This window comes from Sus scrofa, chromosome 9 (assembly GCF_000003025.6).
Source record: "Sus scrofa isolate TJ Tabasco breed Duroc chromosome 9, Sscrofa11.1, whole genome shotgun sequence".
Classification (NCBI taxonomy): domain Eukaryota; kingdom Metazoa; phylum Chordata; class Mammalia; order Artiodactyla; family Suidae; genus Sus; species Sus scrofa.
In genome coordinates this window covers 17,432,192-17,449,834 of record NC_010451.4, presented here as the reverse complement: position 1 = coordinate 17,449,834, position 17,643 = coordinate 17,432,192, and the positions used below count along the sequence as shown (strand labels likewise).

At 40.4% G+C, this 17,643-nt stretch overlaps 1 protein-coding gene across 3 annotated transcripts in view; it reads left to right on the top strand.

Moving 5' to 3' along the window:
- Positions 2,226-17,643, top strand: part of CCDC90B (coiled-coil domain containing 90B) — a 32,637-nt gene continuing 17,219 nt past the window's right edge. The window contains exons 1-2 of one of the 3 annotated variants that reach the window (XM_013979203.2): positions 2,831-3,337; positions 9,634-9,809. Coding sequence is in view for 2 of the 3 variants with exons in the window: in XM_003129718.4 (XP_003129766.1) it covers positions 3,238-3,337 (100 nt within the window). In the remaining variant the exon portion in view is untranslated. Of the gene's footprint in view, positions 3,338-9,633; positions 9,810-17,643 lie in introns of all 3 variants that reach the window. The other 2 variants (XM_003129718.4, XM_021062586.1) reach the window with 2 other exon arrangements.

Genomic DNA, 17,643 nt, shown 5'->3' with positions numbered 1-17,643 from the left:
AGCTGAGCAGTGTTTCATGTGTCCCTCGTGCTTTCAGGAAAAGCCAACCTCCAGATGAAGTGCCATCTTCAGGAACCCCCACCGCCTGGAGTCCCCCGTCATAGGCTACTTTTCCTGCCTTCCAAACATCCCCTCCTGTCCATAGGAGTTTTCAGTGTTGTTGTTTCTCCATTTCCAATTTTCTCCTATCCAGTCTAAACAAATTCCATTAATCCGTAGAGGATACTCTTTGTCACCTCTGAGTCTTCCACAAGAAATGTTCTCTTTCATATATATCACCACTTGTTTATCCATTCATCCTTTAATAGATGCATTTGGGCTTTTTCTTTATTTTGCCTAATATTAATAGTTCTGCTCTCAAGGTACTTGCTTGAGAGTCTGTTTTCATTCTTTGGATAAACATCTAGGAATGGGATTGCAGGGTCATACGGTAATTCTGTGTTTAACCTTTTGAGGGAAGACTTTTTTTTTTTTAAGGGTACACCTGCAACATATGGAAGTTCTCAGGCTAGGGGTCGAATCAGAGCTACAGCTGCCAGCATACGCCACAGCCACAGCAACTTGGGATCTGAGCCACATCTGTGACTTATACCACAGCTTACAGCAATGCTGGATGCTTAACCTACTGAGCAAGGCCAGGGACCAAACCCACATCCTTATTGATCCTAGTCAGGTTCTTTAACTGCTGAGCCACAAGGGAACTCCCTGTTCCTTTTTGAAGTGGATGGGGAATTCTTTGTGAAAGGTAGTGGACGTTTTCCTGTGGCAGACCCAGAGACATGATTGGGTATTCTCTGCATAGGGGAGGCAGGACTCTGTCTGGATTCTCATGTCTTAACACTGTGCCTGGCATTATTAAGTAAGCACTGCTCAATCAGGATTAGTTGAAGGAATAAAGGGAAAAAAATCAATGAGAGACACTACCAAAGATGATGTAACATTGCAAGATATAAAAAGTTTCACAGTTCTCCCACCCCCCCTTTCTTTTCATCATTCTTTCCTTTGATTCAGTGTAATTAGCAAACTTATGATGGGTTTTCATTGTCAGCCCCCTAGTTCCATCAGGAAAAAAATTTCTCCCCAGATTTGTGGAGGACAGGGGGTGGCGATCATTTTCAAGCCATGAAGAATGTGATATTAACATAAAATAACACGAAGCTTTGGTGAGAATGGGCTCCTCTCACTGAAGGTTACACAAACTTGGAAAATTCATTGCAGGAAAAAGGGCAACATCTTCTGTTAGGTCCAGGTACGCCCTCTAGTGTCAGGAACTCCCAAGGACGCTCTGGAAGGAAACGGAGTCCCACCTGTCTGTCTCTCTCAATGCCTCATTCAACAATCTTAAAAAGGGGGCGGGGAGCGGCTCAGTGGGTGAAGGATCTGGCGTTGTTACTGCTGTGGTTTGAGTTTGATGCCTGGCCCACAAACTTCCACAAGACGTGGATGCAGCCCCCCCCCCAAAAAAAACTGGGATTTCTTCATATTAGCTATTCTGAGAGAAAAGAAATGACTGATATAAGTGGCCCAGGCTGTATCCATTCTCGTTGGAGTCACCAGAGTTACATTCACAGAGCTGGAGGAAATCTGGCCATCTCATGCAACTATGTCCACCCCGGGACCTCTGACCTCCTGGCATCAGAGGAAAGGTATTTGGGATCCTCAGGAGGGCCCAGGCATTGCAGAATGCCTAAGGAAATTGTGCTGCTATTGGAGATGAAGCTGGAAACGACAATTTGCCAATTGACAAGCATCTTTGCGTTCAGCTGGAATTCACCCCCTTGATGTTGGATAGTCACTGCTGATCTGCCACTTCCTGAATAGTAGTTATGTCCTGAATTAATTGAAAATAGGGATATATGTAATGGTTTCATACATGTGATTGGTGAGGAATGTAAGATATGTTTAGATTGGGGGCTCATAAGGGTAAAAATGCAATAAAAGCAGTCCTCCACAGTGAATAAATCAGGACCCACTTCCTGCTACCTTATTAGCCTCTGAGGTATGGATTAACCAGGCTGCTTTTAGAGAGGGAGTCTTTTTCCCTGTCTTTTATGGCCCCACCCACGACATATCAAGATTCCCAAGCTAGGGATCGAATTGGTGCTGCAGCTTCCAGCCTATGCCACAGCCACAGCAACACCAGATCTGGGCTGCCTCTGCAACCTATACCGCTAGCAGCTCACTGCAACAAAGGATCCTTAACCCACTGAGCGAGGTCAGGGGTGGAACCCGCATCCTCATGTATACCACTCAGGTTCTTAACCTGCTGAGCCAGGAATGGAACTCCTTTCTTCAATTTTTAAAGAGCCATTTATATTTCCTCTTCTTGTTAAAGCCCTGGCAGGAATCAAATGTTCTTTTAATGTGCCTACTGCTTTGGATGGTGTTTGTCATACAGCTGAGGCTCACAAAGCTATGACAACCAATTTGTAGACTGAGTAATCCAGTGGTAACTGTTTACATCCTTGCAAGAATAATTAAGCCACTAAAACCTAATGATTGTTTACCACTTTAGAATTCACAAAGAATATACTGGTACATTTGAACTTCACAACTCCTGTGTGTTATTTTCAGCATTTTACCATGTGGGGCAAAGTCTGGAGTAACTGAGGTCTGACAGTGATAAATGGTGAAAATCAGCTCCACCCTAGAAACAGAGGAATTCAATTTTCCTGAAGAGAGCAACTAAAACAAAGAAATTTCGTCTTCCTGTCCACGAGAGGGCGAAAGGGCAGGAATGACGCGTTGGCTGGACTACACTTCCCAGAAGACCTCTGCGATACCGCCCCCTCTCCTTTGCTCAGCGGCCGAGGACTGCAGGTCCCAGAGTGCCGTTCTCCTTAGACTTCCGTCTCCGGTCGAGCCAAGCTCGGAATGGCCGTAGGCTCTCCGGTGTGAGTTGGCTGTGGAGTTGTACACTTCATTGCCAGGATATGGGCGCCGGCAGGTCCTCAAACAAGATTCCGCTTTCTTAGGGTGGTAACGGCGTTCTCGGGCTGGGGAGGGACGGTGGGAAAAGCGGAGCCGCTCTGAGCCATGCTAATGAATCGTGGGTCAGCCTGTGAAGAGGCCCGGCTTTGCGGGGGTGCGCTAGGAACCTTCGTCGGCGTATGCGTGTGTTACAGGCCGGGAACTACATTTCCCAGCATCCTCGCGGCACCAGAACTACCTTGCCCGAAAACCCGAGCGCGCTTCTGACAGCCTTTACCCCTTCCCGCCTACCGGAAGACTGAGGACATGTGGAGCCGCAGGGTTTGGCTGCTCCTGCGTTCTGAAGGCAGCGGGCGCCGCTGGGATTCAGCTCCCCGCAGGCGTTTCCCGTCAGCCCTACGGAGAGGTGAGGAAAGACACCGTATCTCGGATGCCTCCGTGCTCCGTAGGGAGACGATACCCGGGGTTTCTGTCTGCTCCCGGGGAACGGGAGGCGAGGGTGCCACGCCCTCCTCCCAGGCCCCTGCGGGTCCGGGCGACCCTACTGCAGGGCCTCGCCTCCGGGGGTTTGGGCAGGACCTTCCTCCTCTTAAAGCGCGCCTCTGAAAGCCAGGCTCCACCATTAGAGCCCCGCCAGGCGTCTTTCCGAACCTTTTAATTATCAAATGTGGCTGACGATGCAGCCCTCTGGAGTAACCATAAGGTAATCTGGGTTCGCAGATAGCCTTTGCGGCCAGTTAAAACTTAAACTGTGGTACTTAGGTGGTATCTTGGGGCCCAGACTTTTGGTAAACTACAGCGTACATTTCAGGTCCTCTATAGTTTTCAGTACTCTGCAATCACCTGGTAGCCTTTTCCAAAAAAAAGAAAAGAAAAGAAAACGGGACTGCCCAAATCTACAGGTGTGTTGACTGGCCCGCACACCTGTTAGCAGTGTGTTCCTGGAAAGCTGCCTTACTGAGAGATGTTTACGGAATATTTTTCCCCTAATTTTTGTTTGTGGTTTTGATTTTTTTAGACCCGCACCCTTGACATATGGAAGATCCCAGGCTAGGGGTCAAATTGGGCTGCAGCTGCGGGCCTACGCCACAATCACAGCAACACACCAAATCCGAGCAGTGTCTGCAACACAGGCAGGTCACGGCAACTGCCAGATCTTTAACCCACTGAGGGAGGCCAGAGATGGAAGATCCTAGTCTGGTTACCCGGGTGGTTACCACTGAGACGCAAGGGGAATTCCTCCCCTAATTTTTAGACTCCGAGGTGGTGTGCCGAGTAGGCATTTACTAACCTCAGCATTGTCTATTCCACTTAAAATTTTCCTGTTGGGTGAGCTGAGCCGCCGGTATCACTGCTTGTGCTCTTGCTCTGTTTTAATTTAGTCACACAGCAAGTCTGCTTTTGTTGATCCCTCATCTGTAAGATGCTGTTTACCTCCCAGGGTCCTCCACAAGATATTTGGTTACATAGTTACTTAGTGTAAGGACAGAGCGTTTTTTGAACCCTGTGAAATCAGTCCAGTTTCAATCCTTTGAAAACATTTGGAGCTATGCTTTGTTTATATAATCACATGAAAACACAATATTAAATTTTATGGAGAATGAACTTTGAAGTACTTACCATACTGGAAAATGCATCACCATAAGTAACAATGTCTTAACGTTATTTGTTCCCTTAACCCAATTGAGTGTTTTTGGAGAAATTCTAAGTGGCTCCTTACAACTAATATAATTTGTCTCCTTCATTACTAACAAATGTTTATTGATTGTTTACTGTGTACAGGCAGTTTAAGCTTCCCTAGTAATATCAGTCATCAAGGAGTTAGGAAACCTTGACCTCATACCCAAGGAAGGATCTTACTTATCATCTAGTGCAGTTCTGTTTTTAAAGATAAAAGAAGGTACAGGAAGGTGATTTTATTTGTCTAAGTTTGTGACCAGTAGGATGGATTCCTAGTACACTACTACTTCCCAAACTTGGCAGAATATCAGAAACACTAGAGGGTATCTTAAAAAAACAAATTTTTATTCTCTCCTCCAGAATCACTGAGTCAGTCTCTAGAGGTGGAGCCCAGGAATCTCTGTGTTAGTTTATTATTTAATAAATTAATCCTGGTAATTCTCTCTTTTTTTTAAGTTTTCAAGTTTAAATTTTATGAAAGTACAGAGTTTACAAGTTTTAAGTTTTCTTAAACTGGTCAACCTCAGACATTTTGTAGGAAAATTAGCATTCCAAAAAAAAAAAAAAAAAAACCCGTAAAAATCCATGGTTGACTTTGTGACTAAAAGGAAAAAAAATAACTATTTTAAAAGTTACCAAAACTCCAAGCATATCTGAGAACATTATGAATTTCAAACAGGAGATTTACCACACATCACATTTTCAAATTATGATATAGCAAAACATAACCACATAAACATGGCTATACCTAATTATTTCAGAAGTTTTTAAAAAATGAACAAGGTTGTGACTAAAGCTTTTGTAGCTTTCTTTTTGCAAAATGAAAAAAACCCTTAAATATTTAATAAAGGAAAACAGAACAGTCCTTAAATTTTTTATAAATAGCTCTCAAGACTTGTGTTACCCATCCCTTGCAAGCTCTCTTTACCTGAGAGTTTCCAGGGATCCTTCACTACAGAGGATTTCCTTAATTATCCCAGTATTTTCACTCACATAAATCAGATTAAACACCTATAGAAGTGCCTGTGGACAAATGCATTCTTTTTTTTTTTTTTTTTTTGCCACATCCACGGCATGTGCAAGTTCCCAGACCAGTGACTGAACCCTCACTACAGCAGTGGCAACACTGGATCCTTAACCACTAGGCCATCAGGGAATGCATTCTTAATCTGCCCTTCTCCAATTAAGTTTTTGCTTTTAAAAAAAGAATCCTAGTAATTGTGATGCAACTAGCAAAGCACATATCAATGGACCAGCATGTAGAAATATATGTATTAATAATGAGCCATGTCACTGAGGTTGCAGGTCTAAAGTTAGCAGTAAATATTTGTGCTTTTTTTGAATTGAGGTATAGTTGATTTACAATATCGTGATTCTGGTATACAGCAGAGTTATTCAGATATATATGTATATCTATTTTTCAGATTCTTTTCCATTATACCTTATTACAAGATATTAAATATAGTTGCTTTAATTATACAGTAGGACCTGGTTGTTTATCTATTTTATATATAGTAGTTTGTATCTGCTAATCCCAAACTGCTAATTTATTCCTCCCCCCAACCTTTCCCCTTTGGTAACCGTATGTTTTCAAAGTCTGTGAGTCTGTTTCTGTTTTGTAAATAAGTTCATTTGTATAATTTATTAGATTCCATATGTAAGTAATACCATATGAGATTTTGTCTGGCTTGCTTCACTTGGTATGATAATCTCTAGGTCCATCCATGTTGCTGCAAATGGCATTATTTCATTTTTTTTAAATGGCTGAGTAATAGTCCATTGTGTATATACCACATTTTATCCATTCCTCTGTTGATGGATGTTTAAGTTGCTTCCATCTTGGCTATTATAAATTGTGCTGCAGTGGACATTAGGGTGCATGTATTTTTTTCAAATTACAGTTTTCTCCAGATATGTGCCCAGGAGTGGGATTGCTGGATTTTATGGTAACTGTGTTTTTAGTTTCTTAAGGAACCTCCATAGAGTTTTCCACAGTGACAGCACCAATTTACATTCCCACCAACAGTGAAGGAGGTTCCCTTTTTTCCACACCCTCTCCAGCATTTATTATTTGTAGACTTTTTGAAGATGGCCCTTCTGACCATGGTAAAGTGTTACCTCGTTGTAGTTTTGATTTGCATTCTCTAGTAATGTTGAGTATCTTTTCATGTGCCCACTCGCCATCTGTATCATTGGAGAAATGTCTGTTTAGATCTTCTGCCCATTTTTTGATTGGGTTGTTTGGGGGTTTTTTTGTTACAGAGTTATATGAGCTATTTATATATTTTGCAAATTAAGCCCTTGTTGGTCGCATTGTTTGCAAATGTTTTCTCTTGTTCTGTAGGTTTTCTTTTCACTTTGTTTATGGTTTCCTTTGCCGTGCAAAAGCTTATAAGTTCAGTTGTGTTCCATGTATTTATTTTTGCTTTTATTTCTATTGTCTTGGGAGACTAAAAAACTTGGTATGATTTATGTCAGAAAATGTTTTGCCTATGTTCTCTTCATATCTTATGTTTAAGTGTTTAAGCCATTTTGAGTTTATTTTTGTGCATTGGTGTGAAAAAGTGTTCTAACTTCATTGATTTATGTGAAGCTGTCTAGCTTTCCCAAAACCATTTGCTGAAGAGACTGTCTTTTCCCCATTGTATATTCTTGCCTCCACTGTGGAAGATTAATTGATTGTAGGTGTGTGGGTTTATTTCTGGCTCTCTGATCCCTTGGTCTGTTTTTGTGCCACTACCTTGGTGTTTTGATTACTGTAGCTTTGAAGTATTGTCTAAAGTGTGGGGTAGCTGTGCTTCCTGCTTTGTTCTTTTTTATCGGGATGACTTGGCAATTCTAGGTCTTTTGTGGTTCTATATAAATATAGAACCTATATAAAGGCCACGGATTGAACCCTCCACCTTATGGTTCCTAGTCAGATTCGTTTCTGCTGCACCACGAAGGGAACTCCTGATTTCTAGTTTCTTATTGGGTGATTTCCATTATTCTGTCATCCAGATGATTTATTCATTCTTCTGCATTATTTGGTTTGCTATTTATTGCCTTTAGTTTGGTTTTCACCTCAGCAAATGAGTTGACTAATTTTGATTGGCTCCTTTTGTAGACTCTTAATTCCTTATTACAGTGATTTGCATGTGTATCAATAGCCTTTCTTAATTCTTTCAGCGTTGGGTCTAGTAGACTGGAGAGGTCTGTTTCATTGTTTACTCTTTCAAGGTATTTCTCTTGTTCTCTTAATTGAGAGTGGTTCCTCTGCTTCTTCATTTTACTTCCATTTCTCTCACTCTATGAATTTAGGAGAAAGAGTTATCTATTGTCCTGAAGGGCTGTTTTTATATGGGAGTGTCCCTGTGTAGCCTGAGGGAGTCTAGTATTTTTGATGCCAGGGCTCTTTTAGTTTGGAGCCTGCCTTGTATATGCTGGCCGTTATCCCCTTGATAGGGGATGTGATTGGTGGTGTAGTGACCAGAAACTGCACTGAATGTTGAGCAGGACCTCTTTGCTCTGTGGTTGTCACAGACCTGTCAGGGGCAAGGTCTGCTCCCCAGTTATTTTAGTAGAAGTCCTCAGACCCATTTCTGAGCTGTGGTGTGAGGTAGGCAGGACTGGAGCCCTTGTCCTGGGAGAGGACTATTGATTATTCCTCCACCGGAGCTCTCCAAGGAAATGTGCTCCATGGTGTCTCCTGTGACCTATTTTAAGGGCTCACAAAGTACACTGTTGTTGGCACTGCCCTTGGCCCCACTTCAGCCCTGGGAATGCAGGCAGTGAGCCTAGATTTCTCTCAGGTACTATGATCATAAAGCTATCGGCACAGACCTGCTGAAAGAGAGGCACTGGTTCTGCCACGGGAGCTAAGTAAGCAGTCAGCCCATACCCCTGCTCTGCCTCTTCATATGTGCATCTGCAAAGCTGTCAGCTGCTAATGCTGGACCTACCCCAGCCACAGGAGGACCAGTAATCCACTTGGATTCCCCACAGGCTCTGAGCTTGTAGGCATCAGTGGCATAAATCTGCCAGAGTCTCACAGACTCAGATACATGACTTGGTTCAACTCCTCCTGGTATGGGCAACCCATTGGCACATGCATGCTCCCAGAGTTGGAGCTGCACCACTGTGAGCATGCTGAAAACGAGGCTGCTGGGGGCCCCACTCCTCCTTCTTCAGAGGAGTTAACAGTGAGTCATCTGCGGCAGACCCGGGCTTGATCTAGCACACACTCCCATTTAAGGCCCAGACCACACTCCATCATCTCCACTCAGACAACCAGTCCTCTCCCCAGGTCTGTCCACTGAAGCTTGTTTCAGCACCTGGTCCCTGTGTGCCGCAGCAAATGCATGTCTCAGGCTGGGGAAATGCAACATGGTGGCCAGGACCATCTGTATGGGTCTCTCTTTGTTGTACCTGCCGCAAGCTTGTTGCACACTCCTGTGAGGCTCTGAAGATGCCTCCCTTTCTGCCCTTGCTGATCTCCCAGCCAGTAAAAGGGATTCCCAGAGTGAGGGATGCTTTGTTCTTTCACAGCTCTCTCCCAGGGGTGCAGGTCCCATCTTGATTCCTTTTTTTTTTTCTTTTTCTTTCATCTTGCCCAGCCTCATGGTTGATCTTTCTTGCAGTTCTGATTGTATGAGATCTGCCAACATTCAGTAGGTATTCTATGAAATTGTTTCCCATGTAGATGTGTTTTTGATGTATGAGTAGGAAGTAAGATCCACATTTTTCTATCCACCATCTTGATCTCACCTGAGACAAATATTTTTGACTTGAGCCATATGAGAAGTGATTTCCTAGCTTCTGTACATGATTTACTTATAACATGCCTACACAGAATATCACAAGCCAGCTGCCTCTGCAGGTTTCCTAATCAGAGGAAAGAAAGCAAACTATTTTGACAGTAAGGGAGGTAAATGAAGAGCGGCAGCTATGTATGAACTGTACAATTTACTTCAGTTTTATGTTTTCTTTCCTTCTTTTTTTTTTTTTTTTTTTTTTTTGTTGTTGTTGTTGTTATTTTTTTAGGGCTGCCCCTGCAGCATATGGAAGTTTGCGGACTACGGGTCAAATTGGAGCTGCAGCTGCCCACCTTCACTGCAGCCAGTAGTATCTGAACCTGACTAGTATCCATGAGGATGCGGGTTGATCCCTGACCTTGCTCGGGTTAAGGATCCAGCGTTGCCATGAGCTGGATTCCAGATGTAAGTGATATCATACGGTATTTGTCCATCTGACTTACTTCACTTAGTATGAGAGTCGATTTGATTAGGCCCCATTGGTTTATTTTTGCTTTTACTTTTGTTGCCTTGGGAGACTGACCTAAGAAAAGATTTGTACAGTTGATGTCAGAGAATGTTTTGCCTGTGTTGTCTCCTGGGAGTTTGATGGTGTCTTATCTTATGTTTAAGCCTTTAAGCCATTTTGAGTTTATTTTTGTGCGTGGTGTGAGGGTGTGTTCCAGTGAATATATTTATTATTATTATTACTGTTTTCATAGCAATTTTGACCTATACCGGATGCTTTGACATAAAAATCTGTGCATCGGGGCTACCTTTTAAGATTTTAAAGCATTAGAGGCTTGGACTGTACCTCAGAACTACTACACAAATAACTCTAAAAGCTGTATTTTGATATAGATGTTTTTCAAAATCTTCATGGTGGAGTCTGGTATATAGATAGGGTTGACAGCCACTAGCCTGCAGGATAAACTTTAAATACCATTGCGTTGCAGGCCATGATCTTCACAGACTGAGTCAAACTGTCCTTCTGTCCATTATCCCTATACCCTGCATCTGCTCTCTTGCAGCAGGGTTACATTTCCCTCATTTTCTCCATTTCCAGTTTCTTCCCTTTAGAATGGATCTTAGTTGAGACCCCATGATTTTACAAAAATCCCCAACCTATCAGATCCATCCATTTCACAACTCAAGAAGTGGGTTTTTCTTAATTGCTTAATTTTAAAGGTATGAACCATAAGTATCCTTGTTAAGAGTTGGCTGTTGTGGAGAGTGCTGAAGAAATATCTATGTATAAGGAAGGTTATCTAATCTAGTCTTTGTCTTCTGGCTAAGATGGAATATCAGGCACCAGATTTACCTTCTAGGGAGACTTTCATTACCCTAGCTTATTATCTTGAGCTTCTGGCTGTGGTACAGAGAAGGGGAGCTCAGCCAGAGCCTAGTGATAGGGTGACAAATAAATATAGTTTGATTTGCCCTGGACTATGCTTCCATTCTAAGCCAAATAAAATGGTTACCATCCCTGCACATTCTTACAGTTGAAGAGATGGAGCTGACAGTCTGTGGAGACCAAAATGACTAGAGTTCACAGACAGATTCAGTAGAGGAGAATGCTGCATAGAGAGAGCACTTCAGAGATGAGCACAGGATCCACTTAGAGTACTTAACTGAATACCTGTCAGTGCATACATATAAGACAACTTGCCTGAGGCTAGAGAAAGAACTATCTCCCCCCGCCAACACACACACATACAAAATGCATACATGTGAATGGGGACTGGTATCCAGCACTCCTACAGGGCCAGGAATAATGTCTGTTTCTATCAGCAGATGGGAAAAACTCATGATTCATGGGACACTGGGTAGAATATTTTTAAGAATTTTACCTCACTGGTGGGGGATAAATAACCTTCACTGAGCAGTACCCTGCCTGTGAATAATGTATATTAAAACTCAGACCTAAAAAGATCGAACTCTTTTTGAGTAATACCCATACATTGAGAATGAAGCTCTAGATTTTATTATAGGAAATACCCATTGTGGCTCAGCAGTAACGAGCCCAACTAATATCCATGAGGATGCATAGATAGCCTCACTCAGTGAGTTAAAGGATCTGGCGTTGCTGAGTTGTGTAGGTTGCAGATGTGGCTCGGATCCCATGTTGCTGTGGCTGTGGCATAGGTTGGCAGCTGTAGCTTTGAGCCTAGCCTGTGAACTTTCATAAGCCATAATTGCAGCACTAAAAAGCAAAAAAAAGCGGGGGGAGGGAGTTCCCATCGTGGCTCAGTGGGGTTAACAAATCCGTCTAGGAACCATGGGGTTGCGGGTTCGATCCCTGGCCTCACTCAGTGGGTTAAGGACCCGGCATTGCCGTGAGCTGTGGTGTAGGTCGCAGATGCAGCTCGGATCCCGCATTGCTGTGGCTCTGGTGTAGGCTGGTGGCGGCTACAGCTCCAATTCGACCCCTAGCCTGGGAACCTCCATATGCCGCAGGAAGCAGCCCTAGAAAAGACAGGAAAAAAAAAAAAAAAAGATTTATTATAAATATATCCACCATCAAACAATGTAATAATCATATTATTTAGCATCCAGTCAAAAATCACCAGGCATGAGCAAATCAGGAATTCACAACTCATAATGAAAAAAAAAAATCAGTCATTTAAAACCAAAGCAAAACTGACAGATGTAAGAATTAGCAGACATGTACATCTTTAAAATTTTAGAAGATATGGATGAAGAAAATGATCAATTTGAGTTTCTAGATATCAAGAGTAAAATGTTTTAGATGAAAACTGCATTAGATAGAATTCCTAACAAATTAGTCTTGCAGAAGAAAAGATTAGAAAATTTGAAAATACAATAAAAACTATCCAAAGTGGAAAAATGTGGGGGAGGAGGAGGTAGGAAAAAGGTTCCAGTGAGTTCTGAGACATTTTAATTTACACAGGCCTAATACCTGTGTAAAAGTCAAAAGTGGCAAGAAAAATTTGAAGAAATGATTGAAATATTTTCAGATTTGAGAGAAAATGTAAAATGACACATGAGAGGCTCAACACTCAAGTACGAGGAACATGAAGAAAACTAAACCACGGCACTAATTATAAACTTTATTTAAAGTAGTGATCAGGAGTTCCCATCGTGGCATCGTGGCTCAGATGAAATGACTCTAACCAGGAACCATGAGGTTGCGGTTCGATCCCTGGCCTCGCTCAGTGGGTTAAGGATCTGGCGTTGCGGTGAGCTGTGGTGTAGGTCAAAGACATGGCTTGGATCCTGCGTTGCTGTGGCTGTGGTGTAGGCCAGTGGCTACAGCTCCAATTGGACCCCTAGTCTGGGAACTTCCATATGTTGTGGGTTCAGCCCTAAAAAGCAAAAAAATAAAAATAAAGTAGTGATCAAAATAATTCTAATAAAAACATCCAGAAAAAAAAAATTAAATAGCCATGCTAAGTATAGAGCAAAAAGATGAACCTGACATCAGATTTCTTCCTATAAAAAAATGCAAGTGAGGCAACATCTGTAAATTAACTGAAAGAGAGCAAGCTCTCAGTCTAGAATTTATTTAGATCGTCTGCCCAATTTTTAATTCGATTATGTGGGGTTTTTTTGATATTTAGCTATATAGCTGTTTGGAAATCATGGAAATTAATCCCTTGTCCATTGCAGAGTTTGCAAAAATTTTCTTGTATTCCATAGGTTGTCTTTTGGTTTTGTTTATGGTTTCCTTTGCAATGCAAAAGTACTTAAGTTTAATTAGGTCCCATTTTTAAATTTTTTCCTTTTATTTCCATTACTCTAGAAGCCAGATCCAAAAAAAATATGCTATGAATTGTGTCAAAGAATGTTCTGCCAGTGTTTTCCTCTAGGAGTTTTATAGTATCTAGTCTTACATTTACTTTTTTTAATCTCCTTTTGCATTTATTTTTGTATGGTGTCAGAGAATGTTCTAATTTCATTCTTTTATATGTATCTGTCCAGTTTTGGTTATTCAGGGTCTTTTGTGTTTCCATAAAAATTTGAAAATTATCTGTTGTAGTTCTGTGAAAAATGGTATTGGTAATTTGATGGGGATTGAGCGATTGAATCTATAAATTGCCTTGGGTAAAATGATCATTTTAACAGTATTGATTCTTCCAGTCCAGGAACATGGTATATCTTTCCATCTGTTTGTAGCATCTTTAGTTTCTTTTATCCGTGTCTTACAGTTTTCAAGGATAGGTTTTTGCCTCCATAGGTAGGTAGGTTTATTCTTAGGCATTTTATTTTTTGATGTTATTGTAAATGGGATTTTTTCCTTAATTTTCTCTTTCTGATATTTCATTGTTAGTGTATAGTAATGCAACACATTTCTATATATTAATTTTGTATTCAGCAACTTTACCAAATTCATCAATGAACTCTAATAAGTTTTCTGATAGCATTTTCAGGATTTTCCACATACAGCATTATGTCATTTGCAAACAGTGAGTTTTACTTATTCTTTTCTAATTCAGATTATTATTTTTTCTTTTTTTCTTGCCTTTTTGCCATTTTCTTGGGCCGATCCTGCGGCATATGGAGGTTCCCAGGCTATGGGTCAAATTGGAGCTGTAGCGACTACCCTACACCAGAGCCACAGCAATGCAGGATCTGAGCCGCCTCTACAACCTACACCACAGCTCGCAGCAATACCAGATCCTTAACTGACTGAGCGAGGCCAGGGGTTGAACCCACCACCTCATGGTTCCGAGTCGGATTCGTTAACCACTGAGCCACGACAGGAACTCCAGATTCCTTTTATTTTTCTTCTCTGATTACTGTGGCTAGGACATCTAAAAGTATGTTGAATAAAAGTGGCAAGAGTGGACATCCTTCACTCTGATCTTAGAAGAAATGCTTTCAGCTTTTCACTGTTAAGTATGATGTTAGTTGTGGGCATAACTATGTTTTTAAAGTGAAGCTATGAAATCTCTAGTTTGTCTGTTTATATATATGTGTACACATTATACATGTGAAATATATTTACCTCTGAGAAATGTTATCAAATTTAAATTTATTAAAGAGCTCTGTTAACTGACTTTAAATGCTTACAAATTAAATATTTCTAAATATGAAAGAAAGTGGCCACAATGAATTTCAGGTCATGTGATACAGGAACTAACTAAAGTTTGCTGCTTTAATCAGTATAGATGTATCTTTTACTATAAAAGTAAGTTTACTGAAGGTCAATATGTCCATGTTACTTCTATTACGGAGTTTGTCAGGGAAAAAAAAAAAAACCTTGGTGTGGTAATATTTTTATAAGTTATAAAGGTAAATGAGAGAATAGTTTTCAGGTCAACTCTTTAGGAATAATTATGTTTTCCAGGTTTTGGTTAACTTGAGTTTTGTTAAGTTACATGATGGAAATTTATTGAATATCTGGGTCATTTCAAAGAAGATGAAATATTGGAAAATTAGTTGCAAAACTGATGTAAATTTTCCTGCTTTTATCTCTCTGTGAGAGGGAAACTAAAGATATTTGGGTTTATTAGACACATCTTGTACCACATTGGGGAAAGAAATTACATGTTTCTGAAGGTTATGGGATATTCCAAGGAGGAAATGCTGGTATGACTGACAGTTTATAATTACTTGCTGCTTGTCAGTTTTTGCTAGAGATTAAGGTTTTTAAGGGTTAAAATTGTGATATATAATTAAAGCTAACAAAAATAATAAGGGAAACATTTCAGTATTCAAGACAAGTAGGATGGGTATTTACAACAGAGGAAGGTATGAGGAATTGAAATACATTTTGTTAAAGGGAAAGTACAATTTTGTCCTAGAGCTGGTTATTTTTGGATGGAAAATAAGACAAATTAATATGCATATGAAAAGTTGTGGAAGGTTTGTAAAAAGGGAGCTCTGAAAAAGGAGTTTTGTACATTGTCAGGCTGAGATTAGATTAAATTTAATTAGGTAAACGAATTTTGTTGTTAAAAGTAGGCTGGTGCAAGACTGGATTTGTTTCCTCTCTCTGTTAAGGAACATAGTTTCTTGGAGTACAGCCTGTGTTTCTTTGCCTTTAATTGACCTGTACTTTTTTTTGAAATCTTTTGTCATTTTGGTTAAGTGAATGAGTATTGTTTCACAGTGACCTATGATCCTATTTGACCAAATGTTTTGAAACGTTTTTTGATTTTTTGTTTTGTTTTGTTTTTTGTCTTTTTGCCTTTTCTAGGGCCGCTCCCACAGCATATGGAGGTTCCCAGGCTAGGGGTCTAATCAGAGCTATAGCCACCGGCCTACGCCACAGCCGCAGCAACACCGGATCCTTAACCCACTGAGCGAGGCCAGGGATCAAACCTGCAACCTCATGGTTCCCAGTGGGTCGTTAACCACTGAACCATGACGGGAACTCCCTTTTTTGATATTTTTGACAAACTGCCCAAATATCAAATTCTCACTAAAGTTCTTTTGATCTCCGGCTAACTCTGGGATGCTTTGAAAGAACACTGAGACATCTCAGAGAGGAGTTTTAAACTAATAGGCTTATTTGGTATGTTAAATTACTTGACAGGCATTGTCATGTGTTTGGAGATGAACCTTAGGTTATATTGTATAGACAGCCCTGTCATTAATATAGATATTCGAAATTTTATCTGGAATTCCTAAAAGTCTGGTATTCCCTGGTGTAGTGTTATCATTTATAATTCATTATTATCTTGAAATGTTATGTGTCACAGATGTCATATGTTATATGTCAGAGTTTCTTGTCATATAATCACATCTTTAACCACGCCTGATCTTAAGTCTTGCTATTTGTGGACAATCATTGTTTTACTCTCATGCTTTTTGTACATTGAAGATCTTAAAGAAAACTCATAAAAAGGACTCTTTGACAAATACAAGTTTCTGATAATTTTTAGATCATACCACTGAACTGAATAAGAAATTAGAAAACCCTAGTGGGAAAACTGATGACTTCATTCAGATTTTCAGGAATTATATGAGGCTCCATTAACTGATAAACATGATTTATAATTTTATGCCTTTTTCTGAAATATATTGGCTTTTAGTCTTTGTTTTCCAGAAAAACCTTTCCTCTTATGCTATAACCTGCGAGTTGATAAAGTATATACCTTTGTAAACAAAGATGAAACATCTGTCACTTCTCTCTCCTGAACTTCCAGAATTTGGCTTCTCCAGCTGGTTCCCCTGTGGATATGATGGTTTATTGCAACCAGATTACAACTAATTATACTAATCGTTGTTTTAATTAGTTCTTTGTTTTTTATTTATGCTTTGTGTCGCTCTCTGCTATACTATGACTTCATTAATGTTACTAACTGATTGATCATCTCTACATATCCTACATGGAGTAATTATAATAGTATAGCTCTAAATATGGGAAGAAGCAGTAAGGGAAAACATTTCTTGGATCATAATAAACTAGTAACTAATAGGCAATCCAGAGAATTTTAGATTATCAACAGGGTCTAATCCAGAAGGTAACACATTAAATGGCATATCAACAGAATTTTTGCCTCATCTAGGAATGAGCCTTCCTAGCACCATGGGACAAAATTGGTCATGAAATGCACCCTGAATTTTGGTTGAATTTATGACCAAGGGGGAGGCATTGTGGATGAAAAGTGTTGCCTGCCATATCAGTAAAGAAAGGCTGTTGCAGCCTTCAGCCACTGCAGCTGCCCCATCTCTGTGCCCTGAGGGGATTCAGGATGGAGGTTATGGCCCTAGATAGTTCAAGTACACATCAAAGGAATGATTTTGATGAGCCCAGGACCTTTTATGTTCCCATACATAGAAAATCACTTAAAAAAAAGGGGGGGAGGGAGAAATGAAAGTACTAAATTCATTAACTTGAGCTTGTTTTCTTTAATAGTAATCTATTACCTGATGTTTTACCTGGTTTTTGTTGCAAAACTCATATATATCTTCAGTCTTCGCTTACTCTTCAGAGCAGTCTCAGAGATCTGAGAGGCTGTCTTCTAAGTGTAAATTTTTAGAAAATATGCCAAATAAATAAAACATAATTCTCAATTTTTAGGTTCTGCTTTTTTTTTTTTTCTCCAGTCAACAAGTCGGAAGCTTCTCTTCGCACAAGATATTCATAGTTTGTTGACTTTAAGTCAGAGGAACTGTATACTAATCTGCCTTACTCTGAGACCATAAGATGTCAGACAAATTACTTAGCTCCTCTGAGCCTCGGTTTTCCTCATCCATAACATGAGAATTTTAAGATGAATAATCGGTGTGAAAATAGTAACATAGAATATTACTAGTGATTTTTTTCCACTAAACCCCAAATAAAAGA